This window comes from Amia ocellicauda, chromosome 13 (genome assembly GCF_036373705.1).
Source record: "Amia ocellicauda isolate fAmiCal2 chromosome 13, fAmiCal2.hap1, whole genome shotgun sequence".
NCBI classification, from domain to species: domain Eukaryota; kingdom Metazoa; phylum Chordata; class Actinopteri; order Amiiformes; family Amiidae; genus Amia; species Amia ocellicauda.
The window spans coordinates 9,122,720-9,140,839 of NC_089862.1; the positions used below are offsets into that span (position 1 = coordinate 9,122,720).

The 18,120-nt window shown below is 40.2% G+C and overlaps 2 gene segments (V, D, J or C); both read left to right on the forward strand.

Annotated features, from left to right (window-relative positions):
* LOC136766415 (immunoglobulin kappa variable 1-39-like) overlaps positions 1 to 18,120 on the forward strand; it is a 65,291-nt gene that overhangs the window by 12,219 nt on the left and 34,952 nt on the right.
* LOC136766416 (immunoglobulin kappa variable 4-1-like) lies at positions 202 to 897 on the forward strand. The segment is given in 2 exon segments: positions 202 to 363; positions 539 to 897. Coding segments are annotated over 2 exon segments (408 nt in total).

Here is an 18,120-nt window from a genome sequence, read left to right on the forward strand (position 1 = left end):
ACACTCATTATTGTTTCCCAGGTAGCATATATAATTGAGGACTTGAAAAGCTGCTTGTCTAGTCCTGCTGTCCTATGAGTGTTCAAGCTAAACTGCTCATCTTGCTCTGTCAGACACACAGCACCAAGCCTGTGTTCACAGCACTGCTTTACTACAAATACCCTACCCGCTCTACCCAGGAAGACAATTTGCATAGAAGAGCCACTTTGCATGGGCAGCACATGCTTCAGTGCTCTGGGAGTGTTTATAGCCCTGTGAGTTTAACACTTCATGACTGAGAGCTGCCCTTCATGGCAACACAATCCACAACAACAATGACTTTTATCACCGTCTTCATCTGGGCTCTCGCCATCTGCACTCAGGGTGAGAATTATTAAAATATACATTTATACATTTGTTCGACTGGGAGACATATGAAGAATGATTGGTAAAATGGAAGGAAACACAACATGAATACAAAGAAACTTAAAATTGCATTTACGTAAACATGTTTCAATCAGATATTTATTGATGTTTTTTTTTTTTTTGTCATTTCTAGAGTCCCGCGGACAGATTACAGTGACTCAGGCCTCAACAGTGATATCTTCTCCCCAAGGACAGACAGTCACTGTGAACTGTAAAACCAGCAGTTCAGTTCACGCTGATTCTGGAGGTAGCTACCTACACTGGTACCAACAGAAACCTGGAGAAGCTCCTAAACTCCTGATCTATTATACCTCTACCCGTCAGTCTGGGATCCCAGAGAGATTCAGTGGCAGTGGATCTGGGTCTGACTTCACTCTGACCATCAGTGGAGTCCAGCCTGAAGATACAGGAGATTACTACTGTCAGAGTTTACACAACCCCAGTGGTAGCTGGGTGTTCACACAGTGATACATAGTCATACAAAAACCTCCCCCAACAAATTGCACGGAGACTGCAGGTGCGGAGGGTGAAGGCAATGACACGGGCCTGTGGAGGATCTTCACTGAAAACAGACACTGAGCTTCAAAAACAGCACTCAGTACTCAAGGAGAATTTTACAATTCTGTATATTTGATGTTATGTTGTGAGCACAGGGCTGTTTTGTGAAACACAGCTATGATTGTCAAAGACATCTTGTTTACCAAGAGCCCACATTTCTCATTTAGGAATGTTTTTACATGTATGTATGTGTCCTGTGAAGGGACAGAGCTCAGACCTTATTCACTTTATTGTTTGGCCTTATTTATTGGTTTTCACTTTGTTTGAAGTGTTTCTTTTCCTTTTTGTGTGTATTTGCATTAATCACAAATTATTTCCACGTGACTCCTGTGTGCTGGACTCCTCTGTAAAAGAATATAAGGAGTTATAGTGGAAATCTTGAACAGTCAAAGTAATGAAATAGGGAATTCCTACTTGTAGATCCGGTGTCAGACTCCTCCACATACTCCTGGTGCAGGACCGGCTCCATTAGAGGGTACCTGTGGGGAGATGAAAAGCAGAGCAGTGCGTTGAGGGAGGGAGGTATCCGGTGGCAGTGGCTTCTGCATGAATGAGGATTGTAAAAATGTTTGTAGTGGACACGGATACCCCCTGGATTGGCTCCTGTGACCATCCCTTCCCTTCCCCTGTTGAGTTAGTTTGGCTACATTTGGAGGAGCAGCTGTGGATCCTGGAGGAAGGAAGTGGGACTGACTGGCGAGTGGCACCCAGAGAAGCCTTGATGTCCACTGGATCGCATCCCTTGTCTGCGGTTGTTGTAGATGAGTGAGACTGTACTCTGCACTGATCCACCGAGGAGAACAGAAGAGACTGATAAGCACTATTGCACTTTCTCTTCAGAAGCCTGTCTTTTTTCATGTCTGCCATTTGGGGGGAACAAATTGATTTTTAGGATCATTTAGTTTAGCTTTAGTATTTATTTTTTTATAAGGTTTGGGTTTTAGGTAGTTTTATTCACTCCATATAAATAAAGGTGATTTTAGTATAGTTTTAGGTTTAGATCTTATCCCCTGTGTTTCCCAGAGGAATTATTTTGTACTACAGACAGTGTCAGGGATATACTCATATGCCATTCAATAATATTTCAGTATTTATAAATAAAAAAAAAATGCAAAGCAGAATGAGAAAGCACTCTATAACTTAAAATATTATAGCTCATACACTCACTTAAAGGATTATTAGGAACACCATACTAATACTATGTTTGACCCCCTTTCGCCTTCAGAACTGCCTTAATTCTACGTGGCATTGATTCAACAAGGTGCTGAAAGCATTCTTTAGAAATGTTGGCCCATATTGATAGGATAGCATCTTGCAGTTGATGGAGATTTGTGGGATGCACATCCAGGGCACGAAGCTCCCGTTCCACCACATCCCAAAGATGCTCTATTGGGTTGAGATCTGGTGACTGTGGGGGCCAGTTTAGTACAGTGAACTCATTGTCATGTTCAATAAACCAATTTGAAATGATTCGACCTTTGTGACATGGTGCATTATCCTGCTGGAAGTAGCCATCAGAGGATGGGTACATGGTGGTCATAAAGGGATGGACATGGTCAGAAACAATGCTCAGGTAGGCCGTGGCATTTAAACGATGCCCAATTGGCACTAAGGGGCCTAAAGTGTGCCAAGAAAACATCCCCCACACCATTACACCACCACCACCAGCCTGCACAGTGGTAACAAGGCATGATGGATCCATGTTCTCATTCTGTTTACGCCAAATTCTGACTCTACCATCTGAATGTCTCAACAGAAATCGAGACTCATCAGACCAGGCAACATTTTTCCAGTCTTCAACTGTCCAATTTTGGTGAGCTTGTGCAAATTGTAGCCTCTTTTTCCTATTTGTAGTGGAGATGAGTGGTACCCGGTGGGGTCTTCTGTTGTTGTAGCCCATCCACCTCAAAGTTGTACGTGTTGTGGCTTCACAAATGCTTTGCTGCATACCTCGGTTGTAACGAGTGGTTATTTCAGTCAAAGTTGCTCTTCTATCAGCTTGAATCAGTCGGCCCATTCTCCTCTGACCTCTAGCATCAACAAGGCATTTTCGCCCACAGGACTGCCGCATACTGGATGTTTTTCCCTTTTCACACCATTCTTTGTAAACCCTAGAAATGGTTGTGCGTGAAAATCCCAGTAACTGAGCAGATTGTGAAATACTCAGACCGGCCCGTCTGGCACCAACAACCATGCCACGCTCAGAATTGCTTAAATCACCTTTCTTTCCCATTCAGACATTCAGTTTGGAGTTCAGGAGATTGTCTTGACCAGGACCACACCCCTAAATGCATTGAAGCAACTGCCATGTGATTGGTTGGTTAGATAATTGCATTAATGAGAAATTGAACAGGTGTTCCTAATAATCCTTTAGGTGAGTGTATATATATATATATATATATATATATATATATATAAAAATTCACAGAAGGTGCTTACTGAAAAAGAAAAAAAGAAAGGAAAACAAACGCAGTTGTCTCCAATACAGATGGTAATATTATACACTTATCTCCAGCAGCTGAGACTGGTAATGCAGAGATGGGGCCTCCATGGATCGCACTTGTTTGTCCAGCACATCCCACAGATGCTCGATTGGATTGAGATCTTTGGAATTTGGAGGCCAAGTCATCACCTTGAACTCATAATTCATCAGACTAGGCCACCTTCTTCCATTGCTCCGTGGTCCAGTTCTGATGCTCACGTGACCATTGTAGGCGCTTTCGGCAGTGGACAGGGGTCAGCATGGGCACCCTGACTGGTCTGCGGCCACTTTCTGTCAGAAGCAGCATTCACATATTCAGCAATTTGAGCTACAGTAGCTCGTCTGTTGGATCAGACCACACGGGCCAGCCTTGGCTCCCCACGTGCATCAATGAGCCTTGGCCGCCCATTTTTCCTGTTTCTAACACATCAATTTGAGGACAAAATGTTCACTTGCTGCCTAATGTATGCCACCCACTGACAGGTGCCATGATAATGAGATTATCAGTGTTATTCACTTCACCTGTCAGTGGTCATAATGTTATGGCTGATCGGTGTGTATATATATATCTTTAACTTATTAATTAAGTAAGAAATAAATGTTATCACCTTATCCAGTAATTTAGATCAGACATTAAAAATGTATTATTAAGTAATTATCAAAGTGACAGAGCATAAAAGTTTCCAGACAAAGAAGCCCAAATTACTTGCTTGACAAACGCTATACAAACACAAAGCATGTTTTCATTATAGTTATAACTCACTTTGCATTAGAGATCCTTGCTAATCAGTCATAAATGCATAGAATTATTGAGGATAGATTGCATAAATGCAAAAACACACATTAAAATTTGTCAAATTAATAATAATGAATAAAATAAATGAATAAAATACATTCCTCAATATTGATTTTCAGAATTCACGAAATTCTGAAGACATTTGCAAACAAATAAGTTGCATGACAAAAGCAGTGAGAGTGGAAAAGTCCTTGTAATTTATTTTTAAGGACTAATGAATGATACTGTATGATAGTGAAATACTGTAGAAAAATATATGATGTACAGTGAGGGAAAAAAGTATTTGATCCCCTGCTGATTTTGTACGTTTGCCCACTGACAAAGAAATTATCAGTTTTAATGGTAGGTGTATTTTAACAGTGAGAGACAGAATAACAACACAAAAATCCAAAAAAACGCATTTCAAAAAAGTTATAAATTGATTTGCGTGTTAAAGAGTGAAATAAGTATTTGATCCCCTATCAATCGGCAAGATTTCTGGCTCCCAAGTGTCTTTTATACAGGTAACGAGCTGAGATTAGGAGCACTCTCTTAAAGGGAGTGCTCCTAATCTCAGCTCGTTACCTGTATAAAAGACACCTGTCCACAGAAGCAATCAATCAATCAGATTCCAAACTCTCCACCATGGCCAAGACCAAAGAGCTGTCCAAGGTTGTCAGGGACAAGATTGTAGACCTACACAAGGCTGGAATGGGCTACAAGACCATCGCCAAGCAGCTTGGTGAGAAGGTGACAACAGTTGGTGCAATTATTCGCAAATGGAAGAAACACAAAATAACTGTCAGTCTCCCTCGGTCTGGAGCTCCATGCAAGATCTCACCTCGTGGAGTTTCAATGATCATGAGAACGGTGAGGAATCAGCCCAGAACTACACGGGAGGATCTTGTTAATGATCTCAAGGCAGCTGGGACGATAGTCACCAAGAAAACAATTGGTAACACACTACGCTGTGAAGGACTGAAATCCTGCAGTGCCCGCAAGGTCCCCCTGCTCAAGAAAGCACATGTACAGGCCTGTCTGAAGTTTGCCAATGAACATCTGAATGATTCAGAGGAGAACTGGGTGAAAGTGTTGTGGTCAGATGAGACCAAAATCGAGCTCTTTGGCATCAACTCAACTCGCCGTGTTTGGAGGAGGAGGAATGACCCCAAGAACACCATCCCCACCGTCAAACATGGAGGTGGAAACATTATGCTTTGGGGGTGTTTTTTAGCTAAGTGGACAGGACAACTGCACCGCATCAAAGGGACGATGGACGGGGCCATGTACCATCAAATCTTGGGGGGGAAACCTCCTTCCCTCAGCCAGGGAATTGAAAATGGGTCGTGGATGGGTATTCCAGCATGACAATGACCCAAAACACACAGCCAAGGCAACAAAGAAGTGGCTCAAGAAGAAGCACATTAAGGTCCTGGAGTGGCCTAGCCAGCCTCCAGACCTTAATCCCATAGAAAATCTGTGGAGGGAGCTGAAGGTTCAAGTTGCCAAACGTCAGCCTCGAAACCTTAATGACTTGGAGAGGATCTGCAAAGAGGAGTGGGACAAAATCCCTCCTGAGATGTGTGCAAACCTGGTGGCCAACTACAAGAAACGTCTGACCTCTGTGATTGCCAACAAGGGTTTTGCCACCAAGTGGCGGTCAAATACTTATTTCCTTCATTAACATGCAAATCAATTTATAACTTTTTTGAAATGTGTTTTTCTGGATTTTTCTCTCACTGTTAAAATACACCTACCATTAAAATTATAGACTGATCATTTCTTTGTCAGTGGGCAAACGTACAAAATCAGCAGGGGATCAAATACTTTTTTCCCTCACTGTAGAAGTTCATTAAAAAAAACATTCAGAGCATTAGTCCCATATTTAAATGCAAAGTATAATTTAAATCTCTCCCATGTTGGAACTTATGTGCATTTCAGATACAAGCTTTCAGAGCTAAATAAAGTATTACCAACCTGAAAAATGAAAAAAAAACTCCTGGTCTGCTTTAGGATGTCCCAAAAAAGAGAATATCTTTCAGCACCTCATGCTGAGTCTTATAACAGTTAGGAAGACAGTGTCAGCTGTATGTGTTACTTTGCCCCTCCTACTTAGTGTGGGTAACTGTGGTGCAGTACAGGGGCGGACTGGCTGGATCACAGGCCACGATGCTAGTGTACAAGGACAGGCCACTTTTCTGAAGTAATCTCTAGACTATTGGAAATTAAAAATACATAATTTACATCAACCATCATAAAACAGAACCCATAAGAATAAAAAAAACAAGATTTGTTATAGAGTTTTGCGTAGGTATTACACACACCCATGCTTGTTGCCAACAGTTAGAAATCATGAACAAAAGCGTAATTTAGACAATCATAATTTTAAATAATAATAGTAATAAATACAGTACTCACTTCTCTGACTGTTGCTACTGCTGCTGAGTTGAGGTGTCTGACTGCAGTTTAAAATCAGACTTAAATACGATCACCCCAATTCAGGGGGTGTCCTTAGGAGCTAGGTAATGAGCACCATGGTACTCCCTAACAAAAGTTTCAAATCAGAGATCTTGAAGGAATTTCTCCAGATTCACATTTCATGTGAAACTGTGTAACTCTATGACTGGCTCTAATACTTTTCCATAGATACATCTTTAATCTGAGTTATTAGTACAAAATAAAAAGGTCTCCTTAACACAGTCATTTATTAGCATATGTCTTAGGAAAAGACTCCACCAGATGGCCTTGTGAACATCCTCCAACTGTCCAAGATGACTCGCTGACTCTCTGTCATTTAAGATTGTGTGAAGAAGAAAAGTCTGGATCAGCAGAATACCTGGCCATAAGAGATGGCCTACATACTCAGGTCATAGGCAGTACTGTGGAGTAGAGACTCATAACTGGAAGGTTGTGGGTTCAAATCTTGGGTGGGACAGTGTTGTTGTTGTTGTACCATTGAGCAAGGTACTTCACTTAGATTGCTCCAGTAAAATGCACAGCTGTATAAATGGGTACAAATGTAAGTTGCCCTAGATAAGAGTGTCTGTTAAATGACAAATGTCATGTCAATGCAGTTTGGTTTGGGGAATACTTCACTTCCTACTATATATCCATGCTTGTAACTCCTGCCAGACATGCTGAAAGCTTGCTCAAGATCATGGACACACAGCTGTGCCTGAAAGGATGTAGGAATGAACCGTGTCAGAAGAAAACAGCACTTTTGAGTAATGGGTGTGCTTCTATATCATAGCACATGCACTTGTTTTATTTATCAAGGGAGAACATGTATATTTAGACCCCTAGTAGCCAATAGGAGCCGTGCCTGTCTGCGGTCAGGGCCACTGTATCTGTTGTGCTCACTCTTCCACTATTGTTGGCCGCCTCAGACTCCTGGAGATGGTGGCAACCCTGTACCAGTGGTCAGTTCTCCTGCAGGTACTGTGCTCAGGCCAGGGCACATATGTAGCAAGTAACTGAAGTAACTTTTTCTCCTTCTTTCACTGTACTTATTTGGAAGGCAGTGGGGAAACCACCGATAGCTCTGTACAGAAGAAGGAATGAAAACAGAGCGCAGGACCAAGTACTCACCTGAGGTCTCCAGCAAAGGAGATGTTGCCCAGGGGTCTGATCTGAGGTGGCTGCCCTGAAAGAGAAAAACACACTAATAGGAAAGGACATACCCCTAAGTTAGATCAATTTGTTTGTTTGTTTATTTCTATATTGGCTTGATTGTGTAATTTTTTTAAATTTGAAATACCTAGATGGGAAGTTTGCATTGATGAGTGTTCCCTTGTACAGTAGCCTAACAGTGTATAACAGACATGTTTGCAAACAAAATTAGATGTATTTCTCTTGTTTTCACTATGTGACACTTTCTCCACTTATTTGTGTTTTCTCCACATTAGGAAAAACAGGTAAAACTGAGCATAACAGCAAATGTTTTTCAGTGTATTCAAAAGCACCAGGTTTTAGTAAAGTGTTCTAATTAATCTTTCAGGTCATTCATACTTGACAAAGACTTTACTGAAATAAATTATTAGTCAGGCTGATATCTTTATTGTGCTGGTATCAGGAGCTGCAGGCCACCAGTGTGTGTGTATGCAAAACATTATCTAAACCCTTCTGCAGATATTTTTCTTAAAACCTGTAATATATGTAAAAGTGATGCACATTATTTTTGTTTCATATTTTAAAGCATGGTGAATATGTTCAAAGCATTACCTCTCATCTACAATTAACTCATAATGTTTTGGAATAGGTAAAAATATTACATTTCACATCAAAACAATGACAAAAATAAAATTGTATGCTTTTCAAAGGATTTGTGATATTCTTTCCTTAATAAAGTAGCAGATACTCGGGGTGATGGGGGGTGATTGAAAGAAAATATAACCCCATATTTTGAACTTTAAAGACATTATGAATATTTCATGCTGCAAACTGATGGCTGCTGAAAAGTGATGTGCATTTCACACAGACCAGAACACAAAGACATACAGTACTGTGCAAAATGGTTTATAGATTTGGTCAGTACAGAATGACAAGGAAGTACAAGACAGAGCCTGTTCAAGTTTTATGAATATATGCCAGAGTATTGTCTGTCTCAATATGAACTTCATTTTAAGATACTATTAATTATATGCAAGTTAAATGGAAATTCAATGCATTATATTCACAGTAATTCAGCTTCACAGGTGTATTTATCACTTTCCATAATGCATAGATATTTCCCCTTAATACAACTATGGCAGAACCCCAGGGATACAAACACCAGTTGCAGACATGCCAACTGCATCCCTCACTCAGAACACAAAGTATACGATCATGCAGCAATGGCATAACAGTCAATGGAGTAGCATTCAACAGTTTACACAGCCTCTATCATTACTCATTTCCATCAACTGGAATCTTTAAAGTGAAGTTAATAGTGAAGTGTATTGTAAATACTGATTAAACTGCATACATGACTAAATAACTGTTTCAAATGCATGGAGTGAATCTGTACAACTGTATCTTTCACTACAAATTATCAACTATAACTTCATTGCTTGCAATAGACATTTAAGTCAATGGCTAAGTTATGTAGTTTATTATATCTGTTTTATGGATAATAGAACAAGATAACATATGTGGAGTTCAGACTGGTTTCACTTTCAAAAGAAGCAACACAGAAACAGGACTGAAAATGATATACAGTGACGTACATGTTTATTGCAAATAAACCCCTACAGGAAAATGAAGGGAAAGTTTAACAACATTATTTGACAAGGGAAACAATCTGTGCCTGTGCTCCACATAAACAGAGCTTCTCAAATTCCTCTTGTATTAAGAACATTATGGCACTCTTGTTTTGCAATGTGTACCTCACTTTACACTAATTATCCTTACAGGTCACTGCTGTGAACACAGCAATTTTGTTCAAAGCCATATCTCTTCTTTTCTTCAGGCTGTCCCGAAAGATAGAAAAACACACCCCTAAGTTGTTTGTTTGCTTGTTTAATGAATTTTGAATTGAAATACTGTAGCCTAACAGCGTATAATCTTAATAAAAAAAACATGTTTTCACTAAATAATATAATGTGATTATCACTGACATTGCAAATGTAGTGCTTTATTTAAAGGTGTCATATATTTTAAGTAAATTCCCCTTTCTCCAGCCAGACACATAACACAGTTAACAAGTGATTTACGGTGGTATCCCCAAAAGCCTTTATCCCTACAAAGGTAATATACCGTTACTCATTTGTCATGTTGCAAAATAATACTATTGATTAAACTAATGTACCTTTTTGTTAATTAAAATTAACACTTTACTGATTTTATGTGACACTTTCCCCACTTATTTGTGTTTTCTCCACATTAGGAAAAACAGGTAAAACTGGGCATAACAGCAAATGTTTTTTCAGTGTATTCAAAAGCACCAGGTTTTAGTAAAGTGTTCTAATTAATCTTTCAGGTCATTCATACTTGACAAAGACTTTACTGAAATTAATGATTAGTCCAACGTTTTCCCGAAGGCTGATATCTTATTATGCTGGTATCAGGAGCTGCAGGTCACCAGTGTGTGTATGCAATACATTATCTAAACCCTTCTGCAGATATTTTTCTTAAAACCTGTAATACATGCAAAAGTGATGCACATTATTTTTGTTTCATATTTTAAAGCATGGTGAATATGTTCAAGGCATTACCTTTCATCTACAATTAACTCATTTGTTTTGTTATAGCTAAAAAGATTAAATTTTACCTCAAAACAATGACAAAAATAAAATCATATGCTGTTCCAAGGATTTGTGATATTCTTCCCTCATTAAATTAGAAGATACTGGGGGAGATGGGGGGTGATTGAAAGAAAATATAACCCCATATTTTGAACTTTGAAGACATTATGAATATTTCAGGCTGTGAACTGATGGCTGCTGAAAAGTGAGGTGCATTTCACACAGACAGATATAATAAACTACATAACTTAGCCACTCTGTCTTGTACTTCCTTGTCAATCTGTACTGACCAAATCTATAAACCATGGAACCTATGAAAGACCTCTATGTCTTTCTTTGGAGGCATCCTATGGAAGTGATGCACAACTAATAAAATACTGATAAACAGCATTATTTTAATATTTTGTTTTTGGTACTGCTGGAGAAAAATCAGTTAACACCTGGCTAGAGCAGATTAAAAAAGAAATACTGCACCACAGTTACCCAAACATGTTATCTTTCCCCACACTAAGTAGAAGGGACAAAGTAACATATGAAGCTAACATTGTCTTCCCAACTGTCATAAGACTCAGCATAAGGTCCTAAAAGTTATTCTCTTCTTCAGGACATCCTAAAGCAGATCAAGAGTTGAACCTTCTTCAGGTTGGTGATACTTTATTCAGCTCTGACAGTTTGTATCTGAAATGCACGTGTAATAAACGATGTGTTATGTTTAGGAGTTTTCTGGGAGAGCTCAATTCCAATGTGGGAGAAATGTAGTTCCCTAAAAAACAAAAAGTGACATTTTAAATTATACTTTGTATTTAAAATATGGGACTGATGCTCAGTAAATATTTTTTAATTCGGCAACTCCCAGAATCGTGACTTATGAAACTATATTTTACTTAGATATATTATAATTGAAGAAGTATAAATCCCCAGGTAGCTTGGGATGTATTTGTCAACAGTGAGTATTATATGTACTTTTGAGAGTAAATCAAGTCTATATAAACAATACAACTAAAATATGATGGTAACACTTTACAATAAGGTACCAGTATAACTCATGAATTAATATATGAATATTATAGGATTTAAACATCAATACATCATGAACATCATCTGAGTTCTGATGTTGAGTACATGAACCCATACTTACCCTAACCCTGTTATACATGTAATTGACATCAGAACTCAGATAAGTGTTTATCCTGTGGTACTTTTAATGAGTTATACCGGGTACTTATTGTAAAGTGTGACCAATATGTCTATCTTGCTGCTATGATCGTATTTATTCACAAAATAATAATACTGTTTTCAGAATGTTAATTGATCATTCTCAGTACTTGTTAGACCCAAATAATAGTTTTGATAGTAATCTTAGTAAACAATTCACAATCAAATAACACCCATAACAAATATTACCAATAAATATGTACACCCTTATGTATATTGATCTGAGATTTGATCTGAGTGTTTTTCTAAGTTTGAATATACAATTGTGTAAATCTCAGATTGATACCAATGTTGAATAGTAGGTCCTATAAATCTTTCATACAGTGTATGTTATATATATATATATATGTTGTTTTAGATTTAGAGTTTTCCTCTGAAACTATTAATGAAAACTGAAACATAGACAGTGAAACAGTACAGCCTGTGTGGAGAGGCAAAGTAAGCAAACATGAGGACAGGACAGCAAATATACATTACAGCAACAGTAGTGTGTGATATATAGAAAGCACGGTGTAGAAAGAAGAGACCTAGGAAAATGGTACATTATTCACAGCTACTGGTAGATACCTTGTGACACAGGTTACTGCGACAAAATTTAACCTCAATGCAAATTGCAACTTTCAAACTTGAAAAGTATTATGTATTCTTATAATATATAGTTAGTATAGTTATAATTAGTAGAAAGTTAGTATAGTTATAATTAGTAGAAAGTGGCCTCAAGCAATAAAATAAATATAACTTTGCCATTTGCAAATTGCTGGTAGGTCAAATATTGGATTTGGTCATATCATGGCTGAACCATAGTCTTCATCCTTCTTTAAGTTTTCCTTACTCTGCTGTGTTTTTATTTATTTATTTGGTATTATTAAACTAATATAATAGGATGATGTAAAATAAAATATCTATTGATAACATCTGTTTAATTTCAGTGGAAGGAGCCAGGCAACCTTAACAATACATTGAAAATGGCAGTTACAGCAGGACTGGTTTCAGAAATTATATCTGGAATCTCCCTGGTAGGCACAACCATTGATCAAATTTCCAGAAACATAAATACTGATCGAAATGTTGCCATTCAAATTTCCAACTTCAGCAAGAAATATATCTTAAGAAATCCAAGGTGAGTAAAAAGGAGTCAATACGATAATTATTTAATCCAAACATTAAACACACTATAGACAGATAGACAAATATGTTAATACATACATTTCTGACCATCTCAAACCTCAATCCTGTCTTTTCAGGTCTTTCCTGTCTTTTCGGGTCTTTTCATCACGCAGTTTTAATTACAAACGACAGTTAATCACAAACATTTAATCACCAGTGACAGTTCATCACCAATTTGCATATTCAGTTACAAATTACACACGGACTTCTCTTTTGATTTAGATATAATATTCCTAGACTTTTATTAAATCTGTTTAATTTCACCCCTTAGTTGTAATGTTTTTCAATGCTTTATTTTCTCCCCTTTTTAGTGATTAATGTATCACTTGTTTACACAGGGTGCAGTCATGTCCCACAGACTTTCTGCAGTCAGTGTAAAGGAAGCTGTTTACATGACCTAATATTCCAGTAATACATATTGGGAGGAATACTTACATATGAACCAGCATGTAAACATAATGTGCAATACACCAGCTGAATATGTGCAGAATTTTAGAGAAGTCTATCAGAGCTGTTCAATAAAAGGTACATGTCACTACATCATATGAGGGTGTAGTGAAACATTTTTGAAATTCTGCAAAGAGCTTCAGTATATCCTATACAGTACTTGTTGGCAGAAACTCACTGTGTGTGAATCTTTACTAAATATAACACAAACCATCCGATCTTGCTATTATCTTTCAAGTCGGGAACACTGCCCAATTGGGAGGGGTTCCAGTGCACTTCCACAGGGCTTTTCCTCCACACCGAGAGCATAACCAGCAGCAGTAAACCCGAGCCCTGGCTGCCAGGCCTGAGCCTTGGTGTGTCGTAAAAGATCTCGCCCGTGTGAGGGGATCCTACATCGGCTTGCGCCGGCACTACAGCCCACGGCTGCGGCTGTAGGAGATCTCGTTCTTTCAGCTTGCTGGGATCAAGCTCCGCTGCACTCCACTGAGGTTAAGCCTACGGGCCTACGCAGCACTTGTATCCCACACTCCGGTGTCTGGATAAACAGTTTTCTGTCCGGCAGCAAGGTTCGGTTTTGGTGCAGTTATGCAGTTGGCCCCGTTGTAGGCCAGTGTAGCATTGACAGGTGGAGATGCACTTACAGCTGTCAGTCCCGCTAGGCTCTACACCTTGTTGCGAGGGCATCCCAGTTGCTGTGTGCCTCCGGTGCCTGCACTGATTGGTGCCACCGCTGCACACTCCTGCCAACACGCTGTGTGGCACTCACATCAGAGCATGGAGAGACGCCACCATCGCTGCTCCAGCTGCACCTGCCATTCTTGCTGTGCACACTCCTGTGCAGGCAAGCAGAGCGAAGAAGGAGACCATTGTTGCGGCGCCTCCTGGCCCCCTCCTCTTCCTTGCTCCAGGCGCCGGCCTCCACCTTAACAAGGCTGGAGCCCAAGTGGTCTGCCTCCGCACCATGGTGCTCATTAGGATTACAGGATTACACAGGGCTTGCTTTGTTAGGCCGCCCTTGTGTATAGTCAGTGGCCCAGGCTGGACCTGTGTAGCCCACTGCATATGTTGTCATGGGTGGGCATGTGTGTTACTCTGCTACCCCGTTGTATACAGTTCACTGAGCCCTGTATTAAGCTGATGGCATGGAGCTGGTCTCCCCTTGCCCCGCTTTGTGTATGCCTCTTGGCACAGTAGAGCTTGCTGCCACTCCTCTCCTAGCTGTGCTACTGAGCAGGAAGTGACTGCTCCTGTGTTAAGTGAGGGCGCAAGAGCTGTCTCTTGTTGCCCCACTTTGTATACTATTGCACAGTAGAACTGCTATCGCCCGACCCCTAGCTGGTGAGTGCTCCTGTGTTCATCGGAGGGTACACGAGCAGATCTCCTATCAACCCCGCTCCGTATATGGTCTTAATATTGTTCAAGGTGAGGGTAGAGTGTGGTCCTCCCCTCTCTGCATTACTGTTCCCAGCAGAGTGTGACTGATATAATTACTCGTGGGCGACCAGAATGTGGTCCCAAGCGGCCCCGCAGCCATTTTTACCTGGGGGACCGACGCGCTGTCTCACGTGTGATCGCGTTGTCTCCTCTATAGACCAACCCAACCCAGGCCTGCTCCAGATCTGGGCCTGGCCCCTGAACAAGGCTTGATAGCCTGGAGTCTGTCAGACACAGCAGTAGCCACTATTCAGTCGGCGAGAGCTCCCTCTACGAGGTCACAGTATTCCTATCACTGGCAGATATTTTGCACCTGGTGCCAAGACGTGGGTCATGATCCCATTAATTGCCCCACCTGGGTCATATTAAATTTTTTACAATAGCTGTTGGACCAGGGCAAGTCCCCATCCATGCTCAAAGTGTAACTGGCGGCCATCTCCGTATGTCATGTCCGATTGATGGCGAGCCCCCTGGGTCTCATTTCCTGTCTGTGTAGTGTCTGAAGGGAGCTTGACGGTTATGGCCACCCTTAACTGAGCTGAAGCTGGTGCCACTTAAGACTGCGTTATTGCTGTCAATCACCTCTGCAAAATGCGTGAGCGAGTTACAAACCCTGTCCGTACACCCATTGTGTGTCCGTTTTGTGGGAGATGGCTCCAGGGTCACGCTACGGCCTAACTCTGCATTCTTCATGAAAGTGCTGTCTCCTTTTAATATAAACAGGTGTATTGAGTTGATGGTTTTTCATCCTTCTCTCATCTCTTCGAAGCAGGATAGTCGGCTTCAAATGTTTTGCCCTGTGCAGGCCCTCAGGTGCTATTTGGAACGAATTAAGGACATTCGGCGCTTGCACCAAATATTTGTGTCCTTGGAGCCTATACACAGGGCCAGGCACTTTCAAAGCAGCACCTCTTGCATTGGATTGTGGACACCATTACCATGGCGTACGAGTCCACTGGGACCCTGGTGCCTGGACACCTGGTGTCCCACTCGACTCGGGGCGTTGCCACATTGTTGGCCCTTTTTCAAGGCGCCCCCTTGGCAGACATTTTTGCAGTTGCAGCTTGTGCTCCACCGCTCATATTTGTCTGGTTCTACAGGTTGGACGTGATGGACCTGGTCCCTTCCATTGGGAACCTGGTGTTGGCTTCAGTCGAGCCCCTGTAGCCTGTGGGCTCTGGCTTCTGGTGTCTATTCCCAGTCTGCCTAGTGCATCCTTGATGGAGCTAGTTTGAACTGTGTTTTCCCTTCCTACCGGACTATGCTTTCCATTCGGAAGGCCTCTCTGTACTGATCAGTTGAGCGAGATTGCTCCTGTCCTGTGCATAGGCAGCATGAATGTTCTTGCTGCCCGTGTTGTATTTACTGTTGTGCTCAGCTGTAGCTAATCCAGTGTCTGGCTAGCTAGCTGTATATTATGTTGAATTACAGTGGGTCTGTAGCCCCGTTCCTGCGGGATCAGGGGTCCACTGAGACAAGGACCTTTAAATGTTACTGTTCTATAATTATTGTTTTTTCTTTACTTAAGGGTCTTCACTTCTAGTAGGTACAGTCACAATCCTCCTCAGCCTACAATTAGAAAACAGACTATGGAAGCATGTTCATTCACCAAAAACCCTCACAAGCTTTGGGGGTGTGTTGGTGTCCTGACATATGATCTCTGTGAAGACAATAAAAGTCATGCTGTCAACCATTTTGCCATAATGTTTTCTGTACCTTATGATTACCAAAAGTATGAAAACTGGTTTGCTGTTGGATTTTTGAGACAGGGCACTCATGTGATGAATCTCTTTTCAATCTAATGTATTATGAGGATGGAAGCTTTGTCAGAGACAATGCTTCAGGGAGTGAGAAAAAATTTGATGGGAAAGAAGTTTCTGTAAAGGGTACAATGTCTCCCAGAGGCCAAATCAATAATGAAAGTGAAAGTTTGGGATAACCAATGTAGAAATTAACGTCTGAAAATGTACTTTTTGTACATTTTGTCTGAAAATGTTATCTTTCAATTATTATTGGTAATTTTTTGAAACTTCAGTTTTTCTGTTGATGTATGTGAGAGGTAAAACTGTTAGATTCCTTGAAATGGCACTATCCTATAATTGTATTACCCCCCTTTAAAAACAGATATTTCATAATTATTTTATTTTTTCCTATATTGAAAATGTTTTAACAGAAATGTAATTTTCTTTGATGTTGGAGCCTAACTGAAGAGTAAACATCTAGTAGATCTAATTATTTCTGCATCTGGAAATTATTAAATAATTTGTCTTTAAATTGGCCTGAAGACTAAGGCCAGGATTAAATCAAAACTTTGACCCACCCGCTAATCGAAAACTACAGAACTGTACTCAGTTGTGGCTGCATTTTTAGTAAGATTTCAGTTTCTTCTAATCATAAATGTAACCGCTATGATGTACAGGTATGTAGTTTGCTATTAGCGGGTGGTCAAAGTTTTGATTAAATCTGGCCCTAGGTTTGCAAATAGGGGGCGGTTGATTATTATTTACCCATACAAAACGTATGATGATTCATAATGCCTGCAAGTAACTAATGTAACTTAATCCAGTTCAGTAAATAATTCTGGCTCCAGAGAACTCTGTATTGAATAAACCTGAAGTCCTTAAATCTCGATCCTTCTTGGTTGAATTGTCACCTACACATAAAACAATCAATGTAAACAACACATTACACTTAATTAATTAATAACTGGAGTAATAACTGGTATCAGATCTTTATAGTAGGCTGTATAATTGATTATGTATTATGTCATTACATTTAGTGTTGTCAATAATAATACAATATGAAGTTGAAATCAATCACTTTAAACTACTTAAGAAATGCATTATAATATAGTGCTTAAAATAAATTCTTATCCATAATTTTAGTCCACCAGATACATAGAAGTTGTCTTTCAAGTTGAGAATAATAGCCAAAGGTGTCTATGTGAAGGTACGTTTGCAGTAGATTTAATGTATAATTTATGCAAAGCTGATAAGCCCCTGTGCGCTGTCACTCAGTTAGCCCTCCTCAGGTCCCCTCACTGCCTGAGCCCTCCACCAAGCTCTCACCCCCACTGCTCGTCTCCCCTGGTGTGTCTTCAGTTTGTTCATATTGATGAAACGACAGAACAATGGAATCATTTAAACTGTATGTTGCCCTCAGTCCACTCTCTCCTACAGACCCTCCCCAGTGCTGTAGGAGCAGCCTGTGTGTTGCTGCTGTCTGTCTCTCTCTATGCCTCTATCCTGTAGAATCCACACAAGCAATTGTAGTGGTTTTAGTAAATCCCAGGATACACCAATGAAGAAGTAACAAGTTTATTACAGAAAACATAAATACAGGTTAACCCGGAGCTCTCCTCTCACATGAAGTGAAGAAAATAACTGAGGATGTGAGTTGGAGAAGTCTTTTTG